Here is a 23,767-nt window from a genome sequence, read left to right as displayed (position 1 = left end):
AGTGCCTGTGCTCTGTGTATCCTCGCGTTGTAGGCTGGGCTGCTCAGGTGGCGGTAGGTAGATCAGGGAAGACAAACGCATCGATGGTGTCTTAACACACTCTTGACTGCCCTGTGGAATGCAAGAGGAAACCATTACTCTGACGGGGGAATGAAGTGTCTCTCGCAGCACTGACATTTCAGATGTATTCGTTATTGAAATGTCTGCCTCGGTTAGCCAGAGAAAAGAGCTTAGCCTGTTTCTGTAATTGCAGCTAAGGCACCTTGAAATTAAGAGATTTGACTGTGAATGGTTTAATCCCTGTTGCAATTGCAAATGTGGAAGCCATTACACAAGGGATGGTATTAACAGGAAAAGAGGTGAAACACAAAATACGAAAGCCATGGGGACAGGATAAACTGGGATCCTCTTTGGGAGATGTTTCTTACCTGTCTTCTCACCGGATTGACCATGAGAATAGGAAGTAGAAGAATACGAGTGGGAGGATATTCCCCCTCCTTGGAGAGCTCCTTGAGACGTTCTGTGCAAAGAAAGGAGTTTTAATGCAGGGAATGATAAATACATTAATGTAAGAGACATACTGTGACATAATGCTCAGTGCATGTAACAGCTCAGCTTTCCCTGGACCTTGCAAGTATTTCTTCATATTATTTAAATTTCATTCCCTTCAGCTCTATTTTCCTAGAAAGTTATAGAAGCAGAAATAACAACAGACTGCAGAAGTATAATTCTTCCACTCTGACAGTCCAGCTGTTCTTGCTCCTCTGTCGACAGAAGCAGTTTATTACAGTTTGGTTTTACGAGGTGGTTGGAATTCACTCTGCACAAACAGGCCAAGTGGAACTGATTAACTGAAAATGTCAGTAACTATGTGCTCCGTGTTTCCCTGTGTTTGATGCGCTTAGCAAGTTTATGATATATGCGTTTCAATGCAGATGCTGTGAAAAAATATGTTCTATTTAGATTTCAGCTACAGACTGGTAAAGCATTCAACTCTGTCTTCTGTGAGTTGCAGTAAAGAAAAGGCTGTGATAGAATTTATGCCCTTATTTGCAAAGAGAATACGTACACAATGTCTTGCTGTCCCTCCTGCAGCAGTGCCCGGTACTGAGCAATCTCCTGTTCCAGGCGGGTCTTGATGCCCAGGAGATTCTTGTACTCCTGGTTCTGACTCTCCATCTCACAGCGGATGCTGGCCAGCTCCTCCTCTACACAGTTAATCTGCCCTTGGATTTGTTGCAGCAGGCAGCTGTAGCGAGATTCGGTTTCTGCCAAGGAGTTTTCCAGAGAGTTTTTCTGGAAGCAGAAATGCAGAGTTTTGGACCAGAGCCCTACCCCTCCATGCCCAGCGCGGGAGCCTCCCGCCGCGAGGAGGGCAGGGCCCTCAGCGGTGCTGCCCCACGTACCGTGCTGAGCTGCGCCTGCAGTTCGATCTCCAGGTTCTGCATTTCACGCCTCAGTTCGGTGAGCTGGTGGCTGCTGGTCTGGATGTCCTGGCTGCTAGAAGTGACCTGTCGGTTGACTTCTTCAATCTGCAGGAGGCAAAGCCCCAACACCCTTTGTGAGTGAGGAGATCCTCTCAGGGAGCAGATTTGCTGGCTGAGAGCTCAGATAGCCAGGGAGCCTCTCCCTTTCACCCTGTCCGCATGGGGGACAGCCTAGTCATCGCTCCGTAGATCCTGACGTTCCACCCACCCTTGCAGACCAGGCCTGGGCTGCTCCCCCTCTGCCACTGCCGCCTTTGCCCGGCAGCTCTTTCCCTGCCGTTCCCCAGCCGTGCAGGTGAGGTGCAGGTGAGCAGCTCCCCCTTTGAGGCAAAGGCACTGCGTGCCCAGTACCTGGGTGTGGGGGTTTTCCCACTCTGTGCATTGCTTCGTACCTTGACTTCATACCACTGCTCAACCTCTCTGCGGTTCTTCTCAATGATCTGCTCGTATTCGTTTCTCAGGTCGTTCAGTGTCTTTGTCAGGTCTTCGCCAGGGGCAGCGTTGACCTCCACGCTGACGTCGCCACCAGTCTGAGACTGCAGCTGTCTCATCTCCTGCAGAGAGGCCAAAGAGAGAAACGACGAGCACCGGTCATTTCTTGTGCTGGGGACAGTGGGCAAAGCCGTATCAGGGTACAAAGGATGTCAATGACGTGACTTCAGGCCAAATTGACTTGCTGTGTAACGTTGGGAACCCTGAAGAACCAAAGGACTGTGCCTTGGCCATGCTATTTATCACTGCATCGTACCTCCTCATGGTTTCTCTTAAGAGCAATCAGCTCATCCTTCAGGGACTCTAGCTCGGATTCCAGCGAAGACCGAGTGCGAGTGAGATCATCCAGGATATTTCTCAAGCCATTGATATCAGCCTCCACAGTCTGACGGATGACCAGTTCATTCTCATACCTTTACCAAAGAAAGGAGGGGCATTATACATTCATCTCATTACAACACATAGGCTTGGTCATACCACTTGCGTCAGGGTATCATCGCCTGCACTCAGGAATCTCACAAAATGACATGAGAGATGCAAGGCTCACAGGGAGGCACTCACTTCATTCGGAAGTCATCCGCAGTCATCTTGCTGTTATCGATGTCCAGAATCAGTTTGTTGTTGTCCACGGTGGCAGAAATGATCTGCAAAAGGGAATTTGGGGAGGAGTCTTTCTGTGTTCGAGACACCCAGGACAAGAAGAAGGAAGACCTGAAGCTTTGGTAGGGTGTTGTTGGGGGTCTTTGAATTGTTTCCTGCAGTCATGCAGGGGCCACAGAAAGTTGTTGCCATGCCACCAGAACTGGTTTGTGCAAGGTTTTGCCTTCCCCAAACATTCTGAGAAAAGATTATTATGAGCGAAGAAAGAATAGAACATTTTTGCTGGGACATCATCAACACCTATGGATTATTGCACTCTGGGTGTATAAGGAAGCATAGTCTTTGTCCCTGATGCTGTAATTAGTCTCATAGAAAAAGCTGATTGTAAGGGAAGGCCTTGCCCTTCCCTCTGGTATATGTAGGAGTGTGCAGAGACAAGGGGAGTTCAGCTCTTGCAGTCCAGGCACTTTGGGTTTGCAGTCCCTCCAGCTGAACTGGGTGGGAGTAGAGGGAAAGTCTGGAAACCACACATGCCTGGTTTGGAGCCACCTGTGCAACGTGGGGTTTCGGTTATGTGCGCCAGCATGTCTGGGCCTGGTGGTGCACTCCGCGCTGCCCCGGGCAGTGCCCCAGAGCACGCCCCTCTTTCTTGTGGGGAGGTGTGGGGCTTTGCTTACCCAAGAGATGGGAAGCACAGCTCAGCAGGTTTCTGCCCACGGTATGACCAGCAAGGCCGTCCAGTGGCTCCCTCCCAGCCCGTTAGAGGCAGCACCAGGGGGAAGGAGGAAGTGCTTGCAGGTGAGAACAGCGTGTGGGAGACGGAGCCAGGTTAGTCGGGGCTATCCTACCTGATTCTGGAGTTGTTCGATGGTCTGGTAGTAGGAGGTGTAGTCCTTTGAGACACTGGGAGCTTGTTTCCTGTACCACTCCCGGATGTTGAGCTCGAGCTGAGCATTATCTTCCTCCAGCCTTCGCACCTTGTCCAGGTAGGCAGCCAGGCGGTCATTGAGGTTCTGCATGGTGACCTTCTCATTGCCGCTCAGAAGGATGTCCCCGCCAGCACCAAAGCCTCCCGCAAAGCCGCCACCAAATCCTCCTGCAAAACCACTGCCCAAGCCCCCGCCAAAGCCACCAGTGAGGCTGCCAGCGCTCATGCCCCCTCCGTAGCCCATGCTGCACGCCCCCCCCCCATAGCTTCCACCGCCTATCACAGAGGAGGCATATCGCCTGCAGGAGACGGAGGAGCTCCTGCCGCTACCGCCACCACAGACGCCTCCCCCTCCACCGCTCCTGTAAGAGGTGCTGGATGTTCTCTTGATGCTGCAGCTCATGGTGGAAGCAATCAGGTGTGCAGCCCCAAACGCAAAGCCCGCTGCACAGCTTGGTACGGAAGATCAAACTGCAGCCGTCTGTCCTCGCCGGTGGCTATTTATACCCTGGTGGGTGGGTGTCACCTGCAAGGCCGTCCAGCTTCCCATGAAGTTTGCCAGCACTGGTGCTCATGCCAAAAGTGATGCGCTAAGGGGAATTTCTTTTGGGGCTTGGGACAGCCCTCCCCATAGGTATTGTGTTTGCATGCTGATTCACACAAGGCATGCACTATAATTTCGGGTGGGTGGTTGTGTGTTAGATTTTGTTTCAGATAGTATGTTGCTGGGTACTTAGTGAGTGAGACTCATTTTAATAGTTCCTCTTTGTTCTTTGGAATCATTTTTTGTCCTGAAAGCAGGTGGTGAAAGCACCACCTAGTTACTCTGGTAATTTCAGAGTTGGAGAAATATGAACTCAGGCACCCTGTGCATGAGCCTTGTGCATTCTGCCTGCAGGACTGCCGGTAACTGACTCTTTTGGAAACAGAATCTCTTAGAACTGAGGTCCTTCCCTACACAGAAAGCTCACTGTGGGTTCTGGCTTTCAGAACGCTTAGTGGCAAATCTCAGTAAAATAACCTTTGAAGAAGCAATGATATTTCTGTTCTCACCAAACTCTGGTAGTATCACTTCCAGGAGACAGTGCTATGTCTTGCACAGAGCGATGGTTGTGCAATGGTGTCAATTTAAAGTTGTGATTTTTTAAAATTTTCTGCAAATTTCCAGTTCTCAGAGATTATTTTAAACTGAAATAGGTCTGTAGGATCTATAAGGCGTCACTGATGCCATTCTGGGAGAGGAGAGCAAAAGGATTCAGCTTTTCAATTTAGCAAAATGGAGGCTAAGATTATTATCAGCTTGCTCTCGAGGAAGGACGTACCAGGGCTATTTAAAATAAAGGCCAATCCTGTTGTCCGCATCGGAAGGGGCATAATCTGGGTTTGAGTGTCTTTGGGCTGGAAACTAAGGGGAGCTTTTTATCTGTGGGCTGCAAAAGGGTCTGCAAGGAGCTTCCGTTGCGTGAGCTTTGGATGGAAAAGAGAGAGTTTTGAGACCGACCTTGATCAATTGATGGCAGGGATTTTATCCTCGTATGGTAGAGACTCAGCGGTGATGGCCCTTTAGACCCCCCTTGCCTTCTATCTTTTGTCTCTGTAACACTGCAGAGGTCTCTAACACTGCTGCACAACTGCAGCATTTCTGTAAGAGAACAGGATGTGACGAACCCTTCTTAGGAAATGAAATTTTGCTTTTAAATAACTTTTGAAAAACATAAATTTTAAGGGTGAGTGACAGGGGGCCTCTTTATGTGACAGTTAAACTTGGATGGGAATTCATCTCTTTTTGGAAGTTAAAAATTACTAGTTCATTTTGTTGGTGGTTTCTCCACTTATGATCTTCCTTACACACAGCTTGCAGTTGTGGCAACATTTTCTCTGTTAGCCACAACAATTATGAAACCCATAAAAGTTACTGATGTGTGTTAATGGCTGACTGAAGAATCACGGAGAGCCATTTACCCTCTTTCTTGATACCCCTACACACATTTTCGTAGATATGCTAAAGATAATGTATACTTTGATCTTCATAATTATGATTGCTCTTTTATTGGTAGCTCTCTAATTATCTGCACGTCAAAACCAGTTGCTCTGCATATGTTATTGAAACTGAGTCATCATTATTAAAAAATAAAAAATTATTTTCTCACAGGGTGTGATTCCTTAGTCATATTTTCCGCACTAGATTGTTGAAATGCACTTTATTCTTCCCTGTGAGATGTTTATTACTGACTGGCTTTAATGCCAGAGGGTTGATTTTATATCTCCTTCTTGGCATTGTTGCATCATAATATCTGACCCAACAATTCCAAACATTTCCCAATGCTGTAGTTTCATACCTCTTCATACCAGCAGATGCCTTTTCCCTGTCCCTCTGTCCCTGTCTTCTTTTTTTCAAATAGCTGATCTAGCTATGCTTACTGCTGTAACTGTGTCACAAAGACCTAAACTTCAGACTTCCTGGTCTGTAACTCGGTGGTGTTTCCACGTCTCCTATGCGTTTTGGCCCACCACGCTGCGGACACAGCTCTTTGGCCTCGGATGGCTGTTGGGAGTCAGTTTGGACATAGCGATTTTCTTCACAAGCCAAAAGAGCCAGGTCTCATAAGGTGCCATTAGCATTCATAACCCTTGCGATGACAGGAGATGGTCACACATTTGCTGTTGTAGAGGGTGGAGAGCATCCTCAGCCATTTGAAGAGACTGTTAGAGCTCTGAAATCATGTCTGCCCTTGGAAGACTTTTTGCTCCTAATGCACCCCATGAACCTCTGTAAATCAGAAAAATTTGTTTGAAGTAATGATGCTGTGAAGCCTTTCCAAGTGCTGTTTACTCACTGGTGAAACTGGGAGCAGACAGACACTCCGAACTGGCAAAAGAACCAAAGGTGGTCAGTGTTTTCACAGAAGCCATGATGCCATTGCTGGACAGACATCTTAAATCACACAAAAGGGAGAGGACAACCTCAGAAAAAATTACTGGTAATTAATTGTTCTACAACAAATGAGTCAAGCGTGGTCTTGGTAAGAAGAGTGCTATGGCCATGAGTTTCACCAGGAACTCCATCTGTGCATTCCTCACCCGTCGCCCATCGCCCTTCAGCATCACTCACCTGAGTATTTCTTCAGTTTGCTCAGAGACAAAGGAATTCCATAGCCCCAGATTCTATTCTTATTTTTCTCTTATGTGGCTCCCTGGGATGGACCTTTATACCCTGCACACATGTACACCTACAGAAAATCCTGTTTAAATGTGAGCTATTTTAATTCTGCAGTCTATCTGAACTGTCAGTTCAGTAGCCCTTCCTACCACTGCGAAGTTTTTAAAGCAAAAATTTAAAAGTAATTCCCAAGAGAAATTAAGCTCTTCCAGCATAGCAATCCTTTCCTGTCCTCTTTCTCTCTACCTGCTAGAATATGCAGTTATTATCAATGATGTGAACTAATCGAATTCTAAATTTCTCCCTGCCAAAGCCCCTTTTTTCTTTCCTGTAGATCTTTTCAGACCAATAAGCAGGTTATTGCTTTTTCTAAGAACTATGGATGAAGTGAAGCGACTGCCAGGAGCAGACAGTGATATCAGGATACCTGATTGAATACATTACAAGGTTTCTGGAGCGTCTGCCAGCCTGAGGTGGAGGCAGTGAGGCATGCTGTGCTTTTGGCATGCTTATGGCATGTTCCCTGCATCTTCCCCAGGGCAGCCCTTGCCCCACACTTGGATGGAGGTTGGCGCCTGATGGATCAGTGGTGATAAGCAAAAGGCGTTGCACTGTCGGCAGCAGGAGGACTCCCCCGGTGATCTAATCCTGCACAGTGACTGGCAGTTGTGCACTGCGTCCACTCCTTTCAGCCTGAAGATTTTGCATAGCTTTGGTTTCACAGATTTAATGTAAGACCCTGCATAGTGCTGCCTATTTCACACAAAGACCTTACGCTTAGAAATTAGTTCAGAAATCGGGAAAGACCTACTGCAGCTCTGGTGTTCCCTTAAGCTCTCTGGATGTGGAAGAATGTCTTTTTGATCCTTCTGGTACTTCTCTGTGCTTACGGATGATTAGAAGGAAGCAAAACAACCTTCCAGCGCTTATTTATATACACTAACTGTGGTTCAAGTTTCTGTAATCCTGCCTCAAAAAAGATGTCTTCTTAAGCCGTTTTGGTTATGTCAAGTACAGCTGAGACGTGAATGAATTCAGGCAGCCTTTGGAGATGCAAGTCATGTTTGCATTTGCTTTACATCATTTCTATACTGTTAAAACCTGAAAGGACCTTTTTTCCCTTTGGAGAAGGGCTTTTGCTCATACAGATTCCTGATGCTGGTCTGAAAAAAGTCAGTTTGGAAACCCATTTTTTCCACATGAATAGAGAGTATCTCTTCTTTGTGGATACTTGCTGCAGACTGCAGTTATGATATTGTGATGGCAGAGCCAAGCCACTTGATTACTGAAAGAAGACCTAACCTAAGTAATACTCTTGTAAGTTGTTTATGATGAGAAAACCTTTCATTTCATTACCCTAACAGAGCAACATCCTCAGTCTTAGATGAAACAGCAAATACTTGAGACCAGATTTGAAGGTGGAGAAGGGAACAACAGGCACTTATGGCTGAATGAAACCTGGCTGGTTTTGTGCATCTGATGCACACAGTTATAGATTGAAAGTGGGCTTTGCTGTCATCTTCAGAAAGCAAAATATGTATAACATCGCTGTTCTAATTTAGTATTGCCTTCTCATCTCCAATTTTATTGCATATTTTGTCTTCTTAAGCAGAGAAATAAAGTATAGAAAATACTTTCAGTGGATGAACTGTGTCTCTCATTCCTCTTAAGGCGTAGTATCAGCCGGGTGAGTGGACTGACAAAAACTGGGTTCTTGGTATTATATTGGTGTTTAAATTGAAATTTCTGTCATAAAACATAGGAATGTTTTTGGTGCCTGATGCTGAAGGACACAGGGATGTTGGCTGTATTTCCTAATAGAAGTTAGCAATATGTAATTCTCTGCGTAGTCAAAGGTGTAGAAATACTTGATGTCAGGAAACCCATACGTACTGGAACAACGTATACTGAGTCACGCCTTCCCACAGCAACTCTAGCTGTGATGAGCTGAGTAAAGCCAAAAATTAATGGACTCAGGTGAGTCATAGTAACGGCATTGTGTGCAGTTTAGTACGTTAACAGTTAATTAAATAATCTTCAGAAAGTTACCCATCACTGGTATTTTCTTTCTGCTTTTGCTCACATCATTCAGAGTGTCTTTAGTAAAAAGCAGCAAGGCAAGGAGGCAGAAAGCAATCCATTAGTGGCCATTAGAAAACAAACTGGGAAATGGTTTGTGATTTCCCAGGAAGGAGGAAAATTGTGTCAAGAATGGATTTCTGTTTTCAACCTTATACCTCTTGCTTTTGAGCGGAGCGTTCTGACAGTCTCACCTGGCTGACAGTTCCCATAGGCAGAGCTTGGAAAATGTCACACTACATGCAGCCTTCATCCAGCCATGCTCAGAATTACTGACATTTCCTTTGGCTCAGTGATATCATCTCGGCACGGTGTCCGTTTTCTTAGTGCAAAATAGACTGTTCTGAGACTATGTTACAAAGTATGATAGGACAACCTGTATTTGATTGGTTGGCTTGATAAATACCCGTTCAAAGTTTGTTAAATAAAATTTCTCAGACTTGTTGTTTTTATTTGCATTGCAGAAGTAAAGTTTTATTAGAGGCAGTGTTATCAGCAGAATTCAAGCCCTTAAACAAAGAACCAGTTGAAAAAAACAAGTTGAGTAAGACAAGCATTGCAGAATGGAAGGGGTGATGAGGCAGGTGACAGGCACGCCTTCCAAATTGTTCCAGTTGCATCAGCTGTGCTGCAAGAGCGCTTGGTTCAGTCTCTCGTCCATGTTCGATGTGTCTTAGTTGGGAGGATGCCGGCATCGCTGCTATTGTCTAGCACACTCTTGACTGTCCTGTGTAAAGATGGAGCAAATCATTGCCTTAAGGAGAAATCTGATCTTTCCGGCTGAACTGAATTCTTTCACTTAACACACTGTGTTAGGAAGGGAGCACTGGGAGCTCAGAGGCTCCAAGCCCAGCAGCAGCCTAGGTGCTTTCGCAGAGCCGTGTTGTCTTTTTATTCCAATGAACAAAAAAACATATCCCATCCTGTAAAGTTCATAATCTGTATTTTATATTTAGGTAGAGGCAAGGGCAAGACCCTCTGTATTTTAACCCCTGATCCCTCCGTGAGAGAGACGATGAGGTTCTCTCACTCCTGGGCTACTGACCCTGAACATTGCCTAGCTCAAAATACAAATCTTTTTTTCTGACACAATATTTTGTGATCATTGGGGTAGATTTAACCCACTAATAAACAGCCTTACAAAGCACTGTCTTACCCGTCATGTCACCACACTGGGAATGAGAGTAGGAAGTAGAAGAGTATGAATGGGAGGATTTTCCACCTCCTTGGAAAGCTCCTTGGGAGGCACTGTAAAAAAAGGGTAATTAATTCCCCAGAATAAAACCCTAACCACTAGATATTCAGTCAAAAAGGATATTGATGTAGCTACATGGACAGGAAGTCTCTATTAGCAATTAAGTGCACAAGGATTTCTTTTTATTCCCTTGCTCTAATATGAAAAGAGAATACGTACACAATGTCTTGCTGTCCCTCCTGCAGCAGTGCCCGGTACTGAGCAATCTCCTGTTCCAGGCGGGTCTTGATGCCCAGGAGATTCTTGTACTCCTGGTTCTGACTCTCCATCTCACAGCGGATGCTGGCCAGCTCCTCCTCTACACAGTTAATCTGCCCTTGGATTTGTTGCAGCAGGCAGCTGTAGCGAGATTCGGTTTCTGCCAAGGAGTTTTCCAGAGAGTTTTTCTGGAAGCAGAAATGCAGAGTTTTGGACCAGAGCCCTACCCCTCCATGCCCAGCGCGGGAGCCTCCCGCCGCGAGGAGGGCAGGGCCCTCAGCGGTGCTGCCCCACGTACCGTGCTGAGCTGCGCCTGCAGTTCGATCTCCAGGTTCTGCATTTCGCGCCTCAGTTCGGTGAGCTGGTGGCTGCTGGTCTGGATGTCCTGGCTGCTAGAAGTGACCTGTCGGTTGACTTCTTCAATGTGCAGGAGGCAAAGCCCCAACACCCTTTGTGAGTGAGGAGATCCTCTCAGGGAGCAGATTTGCTGGCTGAGAGCTCAGATAGCCAGGGAGCCTCTCCCTTTCACCCTGTCCGCATGGGGGACAGCCTAGTCATCGCTCCGTAGATCCTGACGTTCCACCCACCCTTGCAGACCAGGCCTGGGCTGCTCCCCCTCTGCCACTGCCGCCTTTGCCCGGCAGCTCTTTCCCTGCCGTTCCCCAGCCGTGCAGGTGAGGTGCAGGTGAGCAGCTCCCCCTTTGAGGCAAAGGCACTGCGTGCCCAGTACCTGGGTGTGGGGGTTTTCCCACTCTGTGCATTGCTTCGTACCTTGACTTCATACCACTGCTCAACCTCTCTGCGGTTCTTCTCAATGATCTGCTCGTATTCGTTTCTCAGGTCGTTCAGTGTCTTTGTCAGGTCTTCGCCAGGGGCAGCGTTGACCTCCACGCTGACGTCGCCACCAGTCTGAGACTGCAGCTGTCTCATCTCCTGCAGAGAGGCCAAAGAGAGAAACGACGAGCACCGGTCATTTCTTGTGCTGGGGACAGTGGGCAAAGCCGTATCAGGGTACAAAGGATGTCAATGACGTGACTTCAGGCCAAATTGACTTGCTGTGTAACGTTGGGAACCCTGAAGAACCAAAGGACTGTGCCTTGGCCATGCTATTTATCACTGCATCGTACCTCCTCATGGTTTCTCTTAAGAGCAATCAGCTCATCCTTCAGGGACTCTAGCTCGGATTCCAGCGAAGATCTAACCAGAGTCAGGTCATCCAGGATATTTCTCAATCCATTGATATCAGCCTCCACGGTCTGACGGATGACCAGTTCATTCTCATACCTTTACCACAGACAAGAGAGACAGAGAAATTGGGAATGAGATTATGACAATCAACAGCACTCATGTTTCCAGGCTCAGTATCCCAATAAAACATGAAGGCTCAGTAACAGCCCTCGGGGCAATGCTGCTTTGTCTCCTGAGATTATGAGCAGGATTTGAAAGACATGCAAGGCTCACAGGGAGGCACTCACTTCATTCGGAAGTCATCCGCAGTCATCTTGCTGTTATCGATGTCCAGAAGCAGCCTGTTATTGTCCACTGTGGCAGAAATGATCTGCAAAAGGGAATTTGGAGTCTCTTGTCTTCAAGACACCCAGGACAAGAAGAAGGAAGACTCGAAGCTTTGGTAGGGCCTTGTTGGGCGTCTGTGAATTGTTTCCTGCAGTCATGCAGGGGCCATATGAAAGGGTAATACTTCAAATTCACTTTTAATTGAAACTCGGGCTATCTCAGACCATCCTCCAAAATCCCTACTCCTTGGATCTCTTTCTCAAGTGTGAGACACTTCCCCATGCGTGGGAGACGGAGCCAGGTTAGTCGGGGCTATCCTACCTGATTCTGGAGTTGTTCGATGGTCTGGTAGTAGGAGGTGTAGTCCTTTGAGACACTGGGAGCTTGTTTCCTGTACCACTCCCGGATGTTGAGCTCGAGCTGAGCATTATCTTCCTCCAGCCTTCGCACCTTGTCCATGTAGGCAGCCAGGCGGTCATTGAGGTTCTGCATGGTGACCTTCTCATTGCCGCTCAGAAGGATGTCCCCGCCAGCACCAAAGCCTCCCGCAAAGCCGCCACCAAATCCTCCTGCAAAACCACTGCCCAAGCCCCCGCCAAAGCCACCAGTGAGGCTGCCAGCGCTCATGCCCCCTCCGTAGCCCATGCTGCACGCCCCCCCCCCATAGCTTCCACCGCCTATCACAGAGGAGGCATATCGCCTGCAGGAGACGGAGGAGCTCCTGCCGCTACCGCCACCACAGACGCCTCCCCCTCCACCGCTCCTGTAAGAGGTGCTGGATGTTCTCTTGATGCTGCAGCTCATGGTGGAAGCAATCAGGTGTGCAGCCCCAAACGCAAAGCCCGCTGCACAGCTTGGTACGGAAGATCAAACTGCAGCCGTCTGTCCTCGCCGGTGGCTATTTATACCCTGGTGGGTGGGTGTCACCTGCAAGGCCGTCCAGCTTCCCATGAAGTTTGCCAGCACTGGTGCTCATGCCAAAAGTGATGCGCTAAGGAAATTTTGTCTGAGGTAAGTAAAACGCATTACCGTTCTGTTCAAGTATGTCTGTGTTGATTCACACCAGGCATGCACTGTAATTTTATGTGGGTGGCTCTTTGTTGGATAATAGAATATCTCATAGCTCCTATTAATCTGGAAATATATCACTAGTAATAGGAGGTAATGAAGGCTCCACCTTGGTTGTCTGTCTCCTTCCCTCTTCTGTGTGGTGAAATTCAGTATTTCGGCTTTTGTCTTCCTCCTGTGATCACAGACTAGCAGCCTGCAAGAGACTCTTCATTCATTCATTTATTCAAAAGTTATATTAGCTATTTAGAAATCTACTTTAATTTACTGAAATCAATTATTAATTTTAAAAACTGCATATTCCTGTCTACTATAGAAGAGAACTTTACACTGAATTTTTTACTCTGTTGTCTCTGTTTATATTGAGGAAGGCCCCACTGGTATTGAACTCTGAAAGCGCAGGGTGGTTATTTCAGTCTTTTTCCTTGTTGAAGAAAACTGGGTGACAGCCACAATAGTATTTTGCAAGGGAAAACATATTAAATCTTTTCCTATCAAAGAGCCGTTAATTTTATTGTAGCTGTTTTAAATGGACTCAGAGGAAATGAGAGGAGATATTTCTGATATGTCATATTTTCATTATCATATTGAAAATAACCAATTCTCAGAATATATCCTTGAATTCCATAATGCCGTAAAAAAAAGTTTTATGAAAAGATATAGTGCCAAAGATCAAATCTGAAGAAATACAACCATTATCTATACTCGTTACAGTGAATTGTGTTTGCAACATGAAACACAGTAAGAAACAAGTGTGTATTTTTTTCCACTGCCCATGCAATATGGGATGTTTGGCGAAGTGCATTTTCCACCATTACTAATCAAGCTTCTATGAAACTGAGAAAAGCCTTGAACAGGAACAAATTCTTGGGTTTCCAGCTGCAATTTAAATATGGCACTGTGACTCCTACAGCAGAGTCATTTGGCTAGTACGAAGGAGGCACAAGGAGCTAGTGGAACCTCCTGTGAATTGCCACCTCAAAGACAGCTTGTCCACGGTGAGGGAGGATGAATTAAACCTAGAAGTATTTTAGGAAGAAATTCCATATCACGGAAGAAGAAAAAAACTCATTAAAATTAGCACAAGAAGAGTGAGAAGGGATTAGATCACCATATTCATGAAGGTACATATCAGAGGAGGGAGTGGGATTGTTTGAGTTTGAAGACAGTGTGCCTGTATGTGCCCCATGGATGTAAGAAGAGCTGGGGCAAAGTCCTGAGCTTTCAGGTGTGCTCTGCTCTTGGCATGTAGCCGCCACCATTCAGCTGCTCAAGCACCCGGTGAAAGCACCCCTCCCTGCCTGCCTGCTGGTGCTGCACAGGCGCCGAGGAAACTGCTGACAGATGAGAGTCCTGCTCCACCGTGCCTCTGAGAACCGACACACAACTGCTTGAAAATGGTGCAGCTTCACCCTGGGTGAGGCCATATGCTCATGGAGTCTTCTCTTCTGGGGTTTTTCAGTAGGTTTATGATTGTACAATAGGCTTTTGTATATCCCTGTATCTAATTTTCTTCTTTTATCATAAGAATTATATAGAAAGGCTTGTCAACAAAATATTGTTGAATTGGAAGGGGAGGGTTGTGAACTGTTACCACTAGAACGTTATCTGCTATCTGTAGAAGTGCTTAGTTTTAGAGGCTTAATATGCAATGAGATATAAACCTGAGGTGCTGGATCCCAGAGCTTGAATTCAGCTGCCCAAAGGCACGTCCTTGTAGGAAACGCCAGTGACTTCCAAAGAACCTGGAGGTGTTGGCTCTGACTCCACAGAAAGAGACTTCAATATGTGGGAAATACTCCTTAAGAGAGCAAAAAAGTTTTGAACTTAAAGTGAAACTGAATCATGAAAAAATCTACAAAATTACAATTTACCAACTTTTGTCAACTAACTTTAGAAACACCTTCATGTCAGTCGTGATTTTGCATAGTGCTGTGTTTAGAGAGTCTGCTGTCATACCCATGGTCACGATGTGCCTCCTGAGGTTGAAACACTCCAGGATAATATCTAGTGCATGTGCAGAAGTTTTTTCTATACCTTTTCTACTGTTTCCTAAATCTTTTCCAGTTATTTTTGACACAGGGTCACCGGGGTTACAGCACTCAAAAGACAGCCCCAGGTATCCACGGGCCGTAGGCTGATAGAGTGTAATTAATGATGTTCTTCATTTTGATCTGTATATTGAGTGGAGGATCATCTCTGTGGGCACAGCCTTCAGGGGGACATATCCCCACATTTCGTAGTTCTCCATGGAAACCCCCAGCTGTATTCTGTTCACCCAGACGTTCTCACTGTCTAGATCCACAGGGTCTTCCTCCGTCTTTGTTCAAGATACAGTGAGATTCCTTACTCCCCTCTCATACTCTCTTCTAATTTCCTTAGCCACACCAGTGACTTTCTTCTGGGTCTCTTACTAGGTGCTGCCTCCATTCTGCCTGTTTTAACCCCTTCCCAACTTTGTCGTATGATGTGTGGCGCTTAGTGCCTGTCTGGCAGCAAGGTGATAACAAGACAGGAAAATAAATACTCTTCAAAGGTTAAGTTAAAGTGTAGATTGACATCTGTGGAGGTAGTTGTAACATCTAAGGTGCGAGAGGTAACAATACAGTACCCTCTAGAGGGCTCTGGCATAAGCACAGCTGATTACTTTGAAATAATCCACATGCCACTTACTATGGACATCACATCTCTTTCTCGCTGATGTGTGTAGTCCAAGTATCTAAAACAAAGGCATAGAAATCAGCATTGCAAGGATCTCTTTCTTCCTGTTGTGTGTCACTGGAAGTATTTGTGTAGCACAAAGTCTGCTTGCCAAGTCTGCAAAACCTGGTTCCTGCAAGCACAACATGAACAAATACAGACTTCGGGTGGCTGTAGGTCAAGTATTTCTGTTCCTCTGAATGGTTTCCAAGCATTGAGAAAGCTTGCATGGCAACGTGGCCTGTATTTCTGAAATTAATTTTGCATCTACTCTCTCAATCACGCCCCTGTGCATCGACCTGTTTTACCTTTAATCAATGGTGCTAGCTCCTGTTCCACACCAACCACGGTTTCTTGGACTCCGATCACCACTAGAGGCCACTCCCTGAGCACACAGCCCTGCACCGGCAGTTAAGCCTGCAAGCGGATGGCCAAGTGAAATACACCCTTCACTTGGGCAGCCTCAGGGTACTCCTGGCCCCTCGTTTGCCCGGGATACTCTGAGAGTTTTTGGAGCTTGGACCGCTGTGTGCCTTTTTTTTAAACTTAGCTTCACCATAGAGATCCTGTCTTGGACAGGGTTAGGACAGAGCCTAGACAGCTGTGCGAGCTGAACCTGCCTCAGGGGCAGCTCCGGGGAGACTGGCACGCTGGGCGGGCACTAGTGATTTATGTTCCTTTCCAGGTTTTCCATTGCTGGGTTTACTTGCGCCTGCACAGCCTATAGTTGATATCTGGTCTGTGTTGTCTAGGCGGGAGCTGCGCAATGGACTAAGACTTTCAAAGGAGTCTGAGTAATTCAGATGCTAACTTCTCCTTAAAATGAATAAAGATGCGGTTTATGATCTGCTGACTTTGGCAGCCCTCTCTCCTCCAAAATATGATGCAGAAATTCCTGAGATTCCTCAAATGTGCACAAGAGACTGCTTTGAAAGGCCTAGGACAATGCATTTCATTTCCTTTGATCTCTGAATTTGTTAGTCTTCAGAAGGCAAAGTTATTTTTTTCAACTAAGTCTCTGGAAACGGGTTTTATCCATGGGGGTGGGCTGCAATGGAACAAGCTACTGTTGTTTTCATGAACAAAATTGTCCCAATCACCAAAGGAAGCTGTACTATAATTTGTTTGAAATAATGACTATAAAAAAGCATATCAAAAAGCTGGACAGAAGCAAATGCAAGTCACAAAAGACAGCTAATAACAAGAGAGTGCTTTCTGATTATTTGTTCATTGAGTTGCTCCGAGCTGTTGCAGCAGCCACACAATCAAATTCTTTGCAAACTGTAGTCAGGGGTGTTTTTAAGTAACTGTTGGATGTATCTGAAAGAGTTTATGTTAATTTTCTTCACAGCACAGATCTTCCTATACCCAAAAGCAAACATCCCAGGTACTTTCACAGGTACTTTGTTTGTGTGTTTCTGGTTTAAACCAATGAGTGTTAGGTGAGTTTTTGTGAGTCACAAATTGAAACATTCCTTTCATTTTGCAATCATGGTTCTGTAATCTTTCATGTTTCTCTGTGTCAGGCCTGGGTGGGCGCTCACTTGATGCCAACTCCATTAGCACTCGAAGCACTGCGATTTGGCAGTCTGTTCTGGGCTGATATTCAGCTGCTATCGAGCCTTAGAGCCCAGCTCCACAAGAGTACAAAGACACAGCACAGGATGCTCCAAGAAGATGATGATCTGCCCTGAATGCTCACAATTTGTGCTTTAACTCTAAATTTCGTTATCAACTGTTGTAATGATTCATCAACTTTTCTACCTGGAGGCACGTGATGGCATGGCTTTGTATTTTCTTTTTAAGTGTTTACACCTACAGAATGGAAGAAAACCTACACACAGGATTCTGGTTGCATCAGACAGAAATGAAGTTTTATTAGCGACATTTTCCTGACACAGAACAACCCAAGTGACAAACAGGCTGAATCTGTAAAGCAAGTAGCTCAAGTGCCAACGATTGAAGCCACAAAGCATGGCGGGCAGAAGGAGCGCGTAGCATGCATGGCAGGTGGGCAGGCGGCCCGTCGGGGTAGCTCTGATGGGCCTTTTTGGGCAGATGGCATCAGCAACGTTGAGGAACTGCTAAGACATTTGTCTTTCCTCAGGAGCATGGGGAATGTAGAGGATTTGGGCCAATTTCTGTTTGAAAGGTCTTGCACTGTAGCATCCTCAATGTATATTCTTAGTCAAAAGATTTTCTTCCATACCCTGTTTAGAAACAAAGAAAGCGTTAATTTCTTCAGTACTGGCACCGAATCTTTGAGGCACCAGTATTTACCAGGCAGAAAAGAAGCTTGATTATGAGATAGGTGACCATAAGTGTTCCAAAAGCATAAAGGAAAACTTCAGCATGGTACAAAAGCAGCAGCATTTATGAGGTTCTGCAATGAATGTGAGACATGAAGAAAAACAGCTGGGGTTTTAACTACGTGATTAGCTGATGTCTTCCCCAAAACTGAATAGAAATTGAATGTGAATGCAAATAGGAAAGAATTTTTAATAAATAAGTTTAACACTTTCCAGGAATTTTAGTTTATCCTTGGTGCTGTTTACCTCTGGAAGAGTGTGTTGATACACTTATAAATTAGTAAGGATGGGACTGAGAGAACAGTGTGGCCATACAACAGTTCTCACCTTGGCTCTCACCACCACTTCTGCAGGACTGAGACTGGGAAGATGAAGAGTAGGAGTGGGAACTGCTGATGCCTCCTGAGACCCTTCCTCCTCCTCCTCCTCCTCCTCCTCCAATAATACTACTGGATCCACCGCAGCTTCCCCCTCCTATTCCTCCACTTCCTCCCATTCCTCCTCCACTACTTCCTCCTCCCATTCCTCCTCCCATTCCTCCTCCCATTCCTCCTCCCATTCCGCTGCTGGAGGAAATGCTACCACCTCCATATCCACCACTCATGCTACCACCTCCTCCTCTTCCTCCTTCAGAATAGCCTCCACTTCCTATTCTACCACCTCCCATGCTTCCTCCCATTCCTCCTCCCATTCCTCCTCCCATTCCTCCTGCTGGCATTCTGCAAAGAGAGAGAAAGAAGGAGAAAAATAGTTAATCAAATACATTTTTATCTCAGGATGAACTCTATCATCTACAGATCCTGCACAGAAGCCTGCAATTCTCTTGTCTGTACTTCTTTTTAGAACCTAGCACATATCAGCAAGGTGACTGATGCAGTGCCAAAAATGAACCTCCCTTTCAATTTCAGCTTGACTGTAGGTGTTTTTGCTTTTCCCACATTCTACTCAGATATTTCTTGCAAGTTTAGCTTTGTTGCTTTATCAGCGTACGGTGTCACTGTGCTCCAAATTGGAACGGCAGAAAACAAAGCTTTAGCTGTCCTTTAAAGCACCACTTACAGGCAGAAGCAGGCTCACTGCATAAGGGAAGCCGAAGTGCCTTGAACTTTCAGCAAATTGCACACTGAGATTTTTAGGAAGGTTTGGAAAACTAAGGTCATTTTTCTGCTGACAGTCTCTTCCAAGGTAACTTCCATCTGTTCAGTTCCTGGCCTTGTCTGGGACCAGGATAAAGGTAACACTCCGTACGTGCGTTTCCCTGTCCAGCCCCAAATCAGTAGTTCAGAATTTCTGTGTTAATATTTCCTCACGTGTTTTATATTCTGAACAGGTTTGCCAAGAAGCATATAGTACCTCAAACCTGGGAGGTGACTGGTCAGGATAGCTGAATTAGCCTCATTTCAGTACAAAACCTGTTTTGCAAACCTAGACCGTTAATTTCCTGTCTTCGTGACTAATCTAGCAGCCCTGAGTTTCACCTCATGCCGTGTTCTTTTGTCAGTGTACATACACAAGGTCTTGCTGCCCTTCCTCAAGCAGTGCCCGGTACTGAGCAATCTCCTGTTCCAGGCGGGTCTTGATGCCCAGGAGATTCTTGTACTCTTCGTTCTGACTCTCCATCTCACAGCGGATGCTGGCCAGCTCCTCCTCCACGGGGCCGATCATCCCCTGGATCTGCTGCAGCTGCATGTTATAGCGGCGTTCCGTGTCTTCCAAGTTGGATTGCAAAGACTGTACCTGAGAATGAAAGAAAAAATACAGTGTTTGCGGGAATGAGGCAAGTTTAACTAACTTTTGTGGAAAAAATGGACATCTTCACAAACCAGGAAAAAAAGCATATCTTTGAAGATAAGCAATCCAGTCACCCATTCTCTGCAGATGGAGTACTTCCTAGGTGTAACCATTCTTTCATTCTAGTGACAGCCTGTGTCACAGGCGAAGCAGAAGCAAACACCTTCACTTACCAGGCTGATTTGTGACTGCAGCTCAATTTCCAGGCTTTGAAATTCACGTCTCAGCTCAGAGATCTGTTGGTTGCCTGATTGTATCTCCTGGCCACTGGAGTGGACTTGTTGATTAACTTCTTCCATCTGAAATGTTCACATAGAAAATTGAGGCATTTTTGATAATAAGTGGGGTTATCATAAAAGCATTGAGAGAGCAATTACGAAGGATGAAGGAAGATGTAATATGGACTGACTGTGTGTATTTCCCACATGCCACTCTTCTGCCTCACTCTGTATAATTCACCTTGCTACCGGAACATGGAGATGCTACGTGCTTTACTACATAGCCTTAATGCTCCAGAACTGTCCTGTTACAGTAAACTGCTTAAAGTCAGCTAAAGTTAATGTCCCTTAAATAATATGTGATAAGTTGCCCTTCCTCTGCGGGATGTAAATAGGTCCAGTTCTTTGTGAAAGACTTAGCAAACAAAAAAACCCTGTGCTTTACCTTGGTTTCGTACCAACTTTCCACCTCCCTCCGGTTGTTCTCAATAAGCCGTTCATATTCACAACGCATTTCGTTTAATTTTTCCATCAAATTAATGCCAGGAGTAGCATTGACCTCCACGTTGACATCACCACCAGATTGTGTTTGCAGTCCTTTAATTTCCTGAAAAAAAACCACAGAAACCCCCACTGGGTTCTCAGAGGGTGAGGGCAAGGAGACTGACATAGTTTCAAATAAAGGAAAAGAAAGGGACACACATCCTCACACAACCATATCCCTCCTGCAGAGGGGGCCTCATCTGCCCTTGTCATGAAAGGGAACAATTCTGCCTCTCCTAAGCCAAACTTTACAGAGAACAACAGCCAGGCACCACATACACATTGACCCTGACATTTTCTCCTCGGGGTCATAAGGAATTCTGAGCAGCGTGCTCTTTGTGAAAATCCTTTTATGTATTTTTCTTCTCACTGGGAAATATCATTGCAGATAGTATAAATATTTTCTTTTGACTCCTCCACGTATTCTGTCCAATTGTCGTTCCATGAGTTCAGCAACAAACTTGTACTTTGTTCTGAAAGCCTTTCATTTCCCTGACCTCATTTTGCCCCGTGTTGACCTAGGTGTCTCATTACACCAGTTGTGGGCAGCTGTAGATGCTCCATACTCCTGAAAATCAAAGCCAGATTGTGTCAAGTCAGGCGATCAAAGCCAGCAGCCAAAATCTGGTTACTGCTAGTGGAAGAAATCTGCAGGAAATTCTCTGAGTGCTGAGGTTTCATTAGTCATTATTTTAAAGTTGGAGAAACTTACCTCTTCATGGTTCTTCTTAAGATAGATCAGTTCTTCTTTTAGGGATTCAAACTGTGTCTCCAGGTCAGATCTAGCTAGAGTCAGTTGATCCAAAAGTGGACGTAATCCATTAATATCACTTGCCACACTCTGGTGGAGAGTATATTCAGTTTCATATCTAAGTGACAGACAAAAAAGATCGTAAAAGTACTGCCAGATCTCCTTGTTTGTTATCTTGATTATGAACAGTTCCCATCAGTACATTTTTGGTCTTTAATCCCATTGCTCAATTCTTAAAAGAAAGGACCTCATTCTCTTTCTATCTCCAATAGGTTTGTTTGACTTCAGTAGAATTTCTGTCTGTGAGATTTGTTTCACGAGGATGATGCTTATAAATCTACATGCAAGGATGGAGAAACTTCAAATGTAGTCCTTTAAACAGCTCTCTTTAATAACTCATCTGGAGAAAAATAATCATGAAAGACTAACACAAAATCATCCTCAGAATGCTTTTCCCAATGATGATGTATTCTGTCATTGGAGCCAAGAGGCTACAGCATCTACAAAGATTGACTGGCAATGTGAACTCTTGGGGGGAAAAGGGAGGCAGGGTGGAATGAGGAAGGAAGGGAAAGACTCACTTCAGTCTGAAGTCATCCACAGTCATTCTGGTGTTGTCAATGTCAAGAAGGATCTTGTTAAGGTCCACGTTTGCACCAACAATCTGCAAGGGAGAGGGCAGATGTTATTCGGTCAGTTGTCTTTCAGTCCGACACACAGATAGAGGGAAGAAATACCTGTGCAGAAACACGTTTCAGAATATCTTTATGGTAATGTCAAGCCTGACTAGTGCCACAGGAGCTATATATAGAGAGAAGAGTTTATTGCTCCTACTTAAAAGCAAGTGCCTTTGCTGTCAATTTTGGTTTACAAATGTTCATTAAAAACATAATACCCTGTTGGAAAGAATAACTAAATAAACTATTCATATTCCAAAAACAGTGGGAAAACATAATTACCATTGCATTTGGCAACAACCATATTCATGGAGGAGATATAGGAGGGCTGGAGTTAGACTAAATGCACATGTTGGCTCATCCTTCACAAAATTATGCGATTAATATGGTCACTAGTAGCTCAACATAAGCAAGCAATGATCGTATCTCTTGTTTGAGAGAGCAAGAACACAGCGTTGGAGGGAGCGCTAGGCAGGCCCCATAACGGGTGCACTAGTGATCTGCCACTGCACCAAACAATGCCGCCTGTGCCAAACAAGCGTGCCAGAATACGCGAACCACCCACAACAGAGAAAAACTGGTAGTCAGGCTTTGTCACCACTCCAGTCTGCTTCCTGGCTAAAACAAAGCGGGGAATATATCGCCCCAAATAGGAATGTTGTGCTGCAGGAGGCAAGTGCCATCCTCATGAGAATCTGTTCAAAGTTGGTCAAATTACATCATACCTGGTTTTGCAGTTCTTCAATTGTTCTGTAATATTGGCTGTAGTCCCTGACAGAAGTGGGACCTTGATTTTTATACCACTCCCTGATCAGTTGTTCAAGGTGAGTATTTTCATCTTCCAAGTGTCGCACTTTATCCAAGTAAGAAGCCAGGCGATCGTTAAGGTTCTGCATGGTCAGCTTTTCATTTGTGGAGAGCAAGCTGGCATCTTCACCAAACCCCATTCCACCAAAACTACCTCCACCAAAACCACCACCACCACCAAAGTTGCCACCACCAAAGCTGCCACCACCAAAGCTGCCACCACCAAAGCTGCCACCACCAAAGCCGCCACTAAATCCACCTCCACTATATCCACCACCACCAAAACCACCTCCACCAAGGCCAGCTCCATAACCACCTCCCATTCCCCCAAAACCACCTCCACCCGATCCAAATCCTCCCATGCTTCCACAGGACATTCCTCCTCCATAGCTACCACCACTCATTCTCCCACCGTAGCTACCGCGGCTAATCCTTCCACAGCTGCCACTGCTAAAGCCCCCTCCATAGCTGCTCCTGGAAATTCCTCCACCAAAGCTTCTCCCAGAAAAGCCTCCACTTCCTCCAGAAGAGGTGTATTTTCTAGAGGACACTGAGGAGTATCCACTAGACTTACGCACTCCACAGCTGCTTCCCCCTCCACCACCTCCACCACTACCACCACCTCCGCTGCTAATTCTAGTGGTACTACTCGAAGACTTAGTGCCACAGCTCATAGCGACAGCAGCTGAGAGTCTAACCGCAACCCCAAATTTAGGTGCACAGCCTGATAAGATTCAGGACTGCAATTTTTCATCCCCAGCTCTCTCTATTTATACTTCTGACAGTGGGTGTCACCATCAGGGTGTTTCCTTCTCCCAGGGCATTTACCGACCTTGTTGTTTGTGCCAAGAATAATTTGCTGAACAATATTTTTGTGCCGATATCTCAGGCAATCTAGCCCACTGCTGGGCTTAGGGTGTTTGTTTAAGACTGAACATTTCTTTTGTGTGGCATTCCCTTCGTTTTGCTTTTTCTGGAATAGGTAGTCTTTTGCCTCATGCAGCCTGGATCTGCTTTACTATGGAAAAGCCACTTTATAGAGGATCCCGTTGAAGCTAATGTTGAGATAATGTGAGCCTGATGGAACCATACAGAGAGATCTGTTGGTCTCAGTTCTTCCCTAAAAGAAAGAAGACAAGGCTCAAATCTCTCATGTTAGACTGTGCATTTATTTGTTCAATTTTTAATC

General features: G+C 45.6%; 3 protein-coding genes across 3 annotated transcripts; all 3 read right to left on the bottom strand.

The window, feature by feature from the left end:
- Positions 1-3,910, bottom strand: LOC135317308 (keratin, type I cytoskeletal 16-like). The gene is made up of 8 exons (XM_064473330.1): positions 3,428-3,910; positions 2,541-2,623; positions 2,236-2,392; positions 1,880-2,041; positions 1,407-1,532; positions 1,070-1,296; positions 429-520; positions 1-111 (listed from the first exon to the last, which is right to left on the bottom strand). The coding sequence occupies exons 1-8, from the start codon at positions 3,908-3,910 to the stop codon at positions 92-94; spliced, it is 1,350 nt and encodes a 449-aa protein (XP_064329400.1). The 3' UTR covers positions 1-91.
- Positions 3,911-9,453: 5,543 nt separating this feature from the next.
- Positions 9,454-12,518, bottom strand: LOC135317179 (keratin, type I cytoskeletal 16-like). The gene is made up of 8 exons (XM_064473001.1): positions 12,036-12,518; positions 11,675-11,757; positions 11,327-11,483; positions 10,964-11,132; positions 10,498-10,616; positions 10,161-10,387; positions 9,903-9,994; positions 9,454-9,473 (listed from the first exon to the last, which is right to left on the bottom strand). The coding sequence occupies exons 1-8, from the start codon at positions 12,516-12,518 to the stop codon at positions 9,454-9,456; spliced, it is 1,350 nt and encodes a 449-aa protein (XP_064329071.1).
- Positions 12,519-17,336: 4,818 nt separating this feature from the next.
- On the bottom strand, positions 17,337-23,252 carry LOC104043501 (keratin, type I cytoskeletal 13). Its single transcript, XM_064473000.1, has 9 exons — positions 22,781-23,252; positions 22,497-22,732; positions 21,676-21,758; positions 21,056-21,212; positions 20,246-20,407; positions 19,756-19,881; positions 19,302-19,528; positions 18,119-18,510; positions 17,337-17,692 (listed from the first exon to the last, which is right to left on the bottom strand). The coding sequence occupies exons 1-9, from the start codon at positions 23,250-23,252 to the stop codon at positions 17,667-17,669; spliced, it is 1,881 nt and encodes a 626-aa protein (XP_064329070.1). The 3' UTR covers positions 17,337-17,666.
- Between the last annotated feature and the right edge of the window lie 515 nt (positions 23,253-23,767).

This window comes from Phalacrocorax carbo, chromosome 25, assembly GCF_963921805.1.
Source record: "Phalacrocorax carbo chromosome 25, bPhaCar2.1, whole genome shotgun sequence".
In the NCBI taxonomy this organism is placed as follows: Eukaryota; Metazoa; Chordata; class Aves; order Suliformes; family Phalacrocoracidae; genus Phalacrocorax; species Phalacrocorax carbo.
This window is presented reverse-complemented; position numbering and strand designations above follow the sequence as displayed.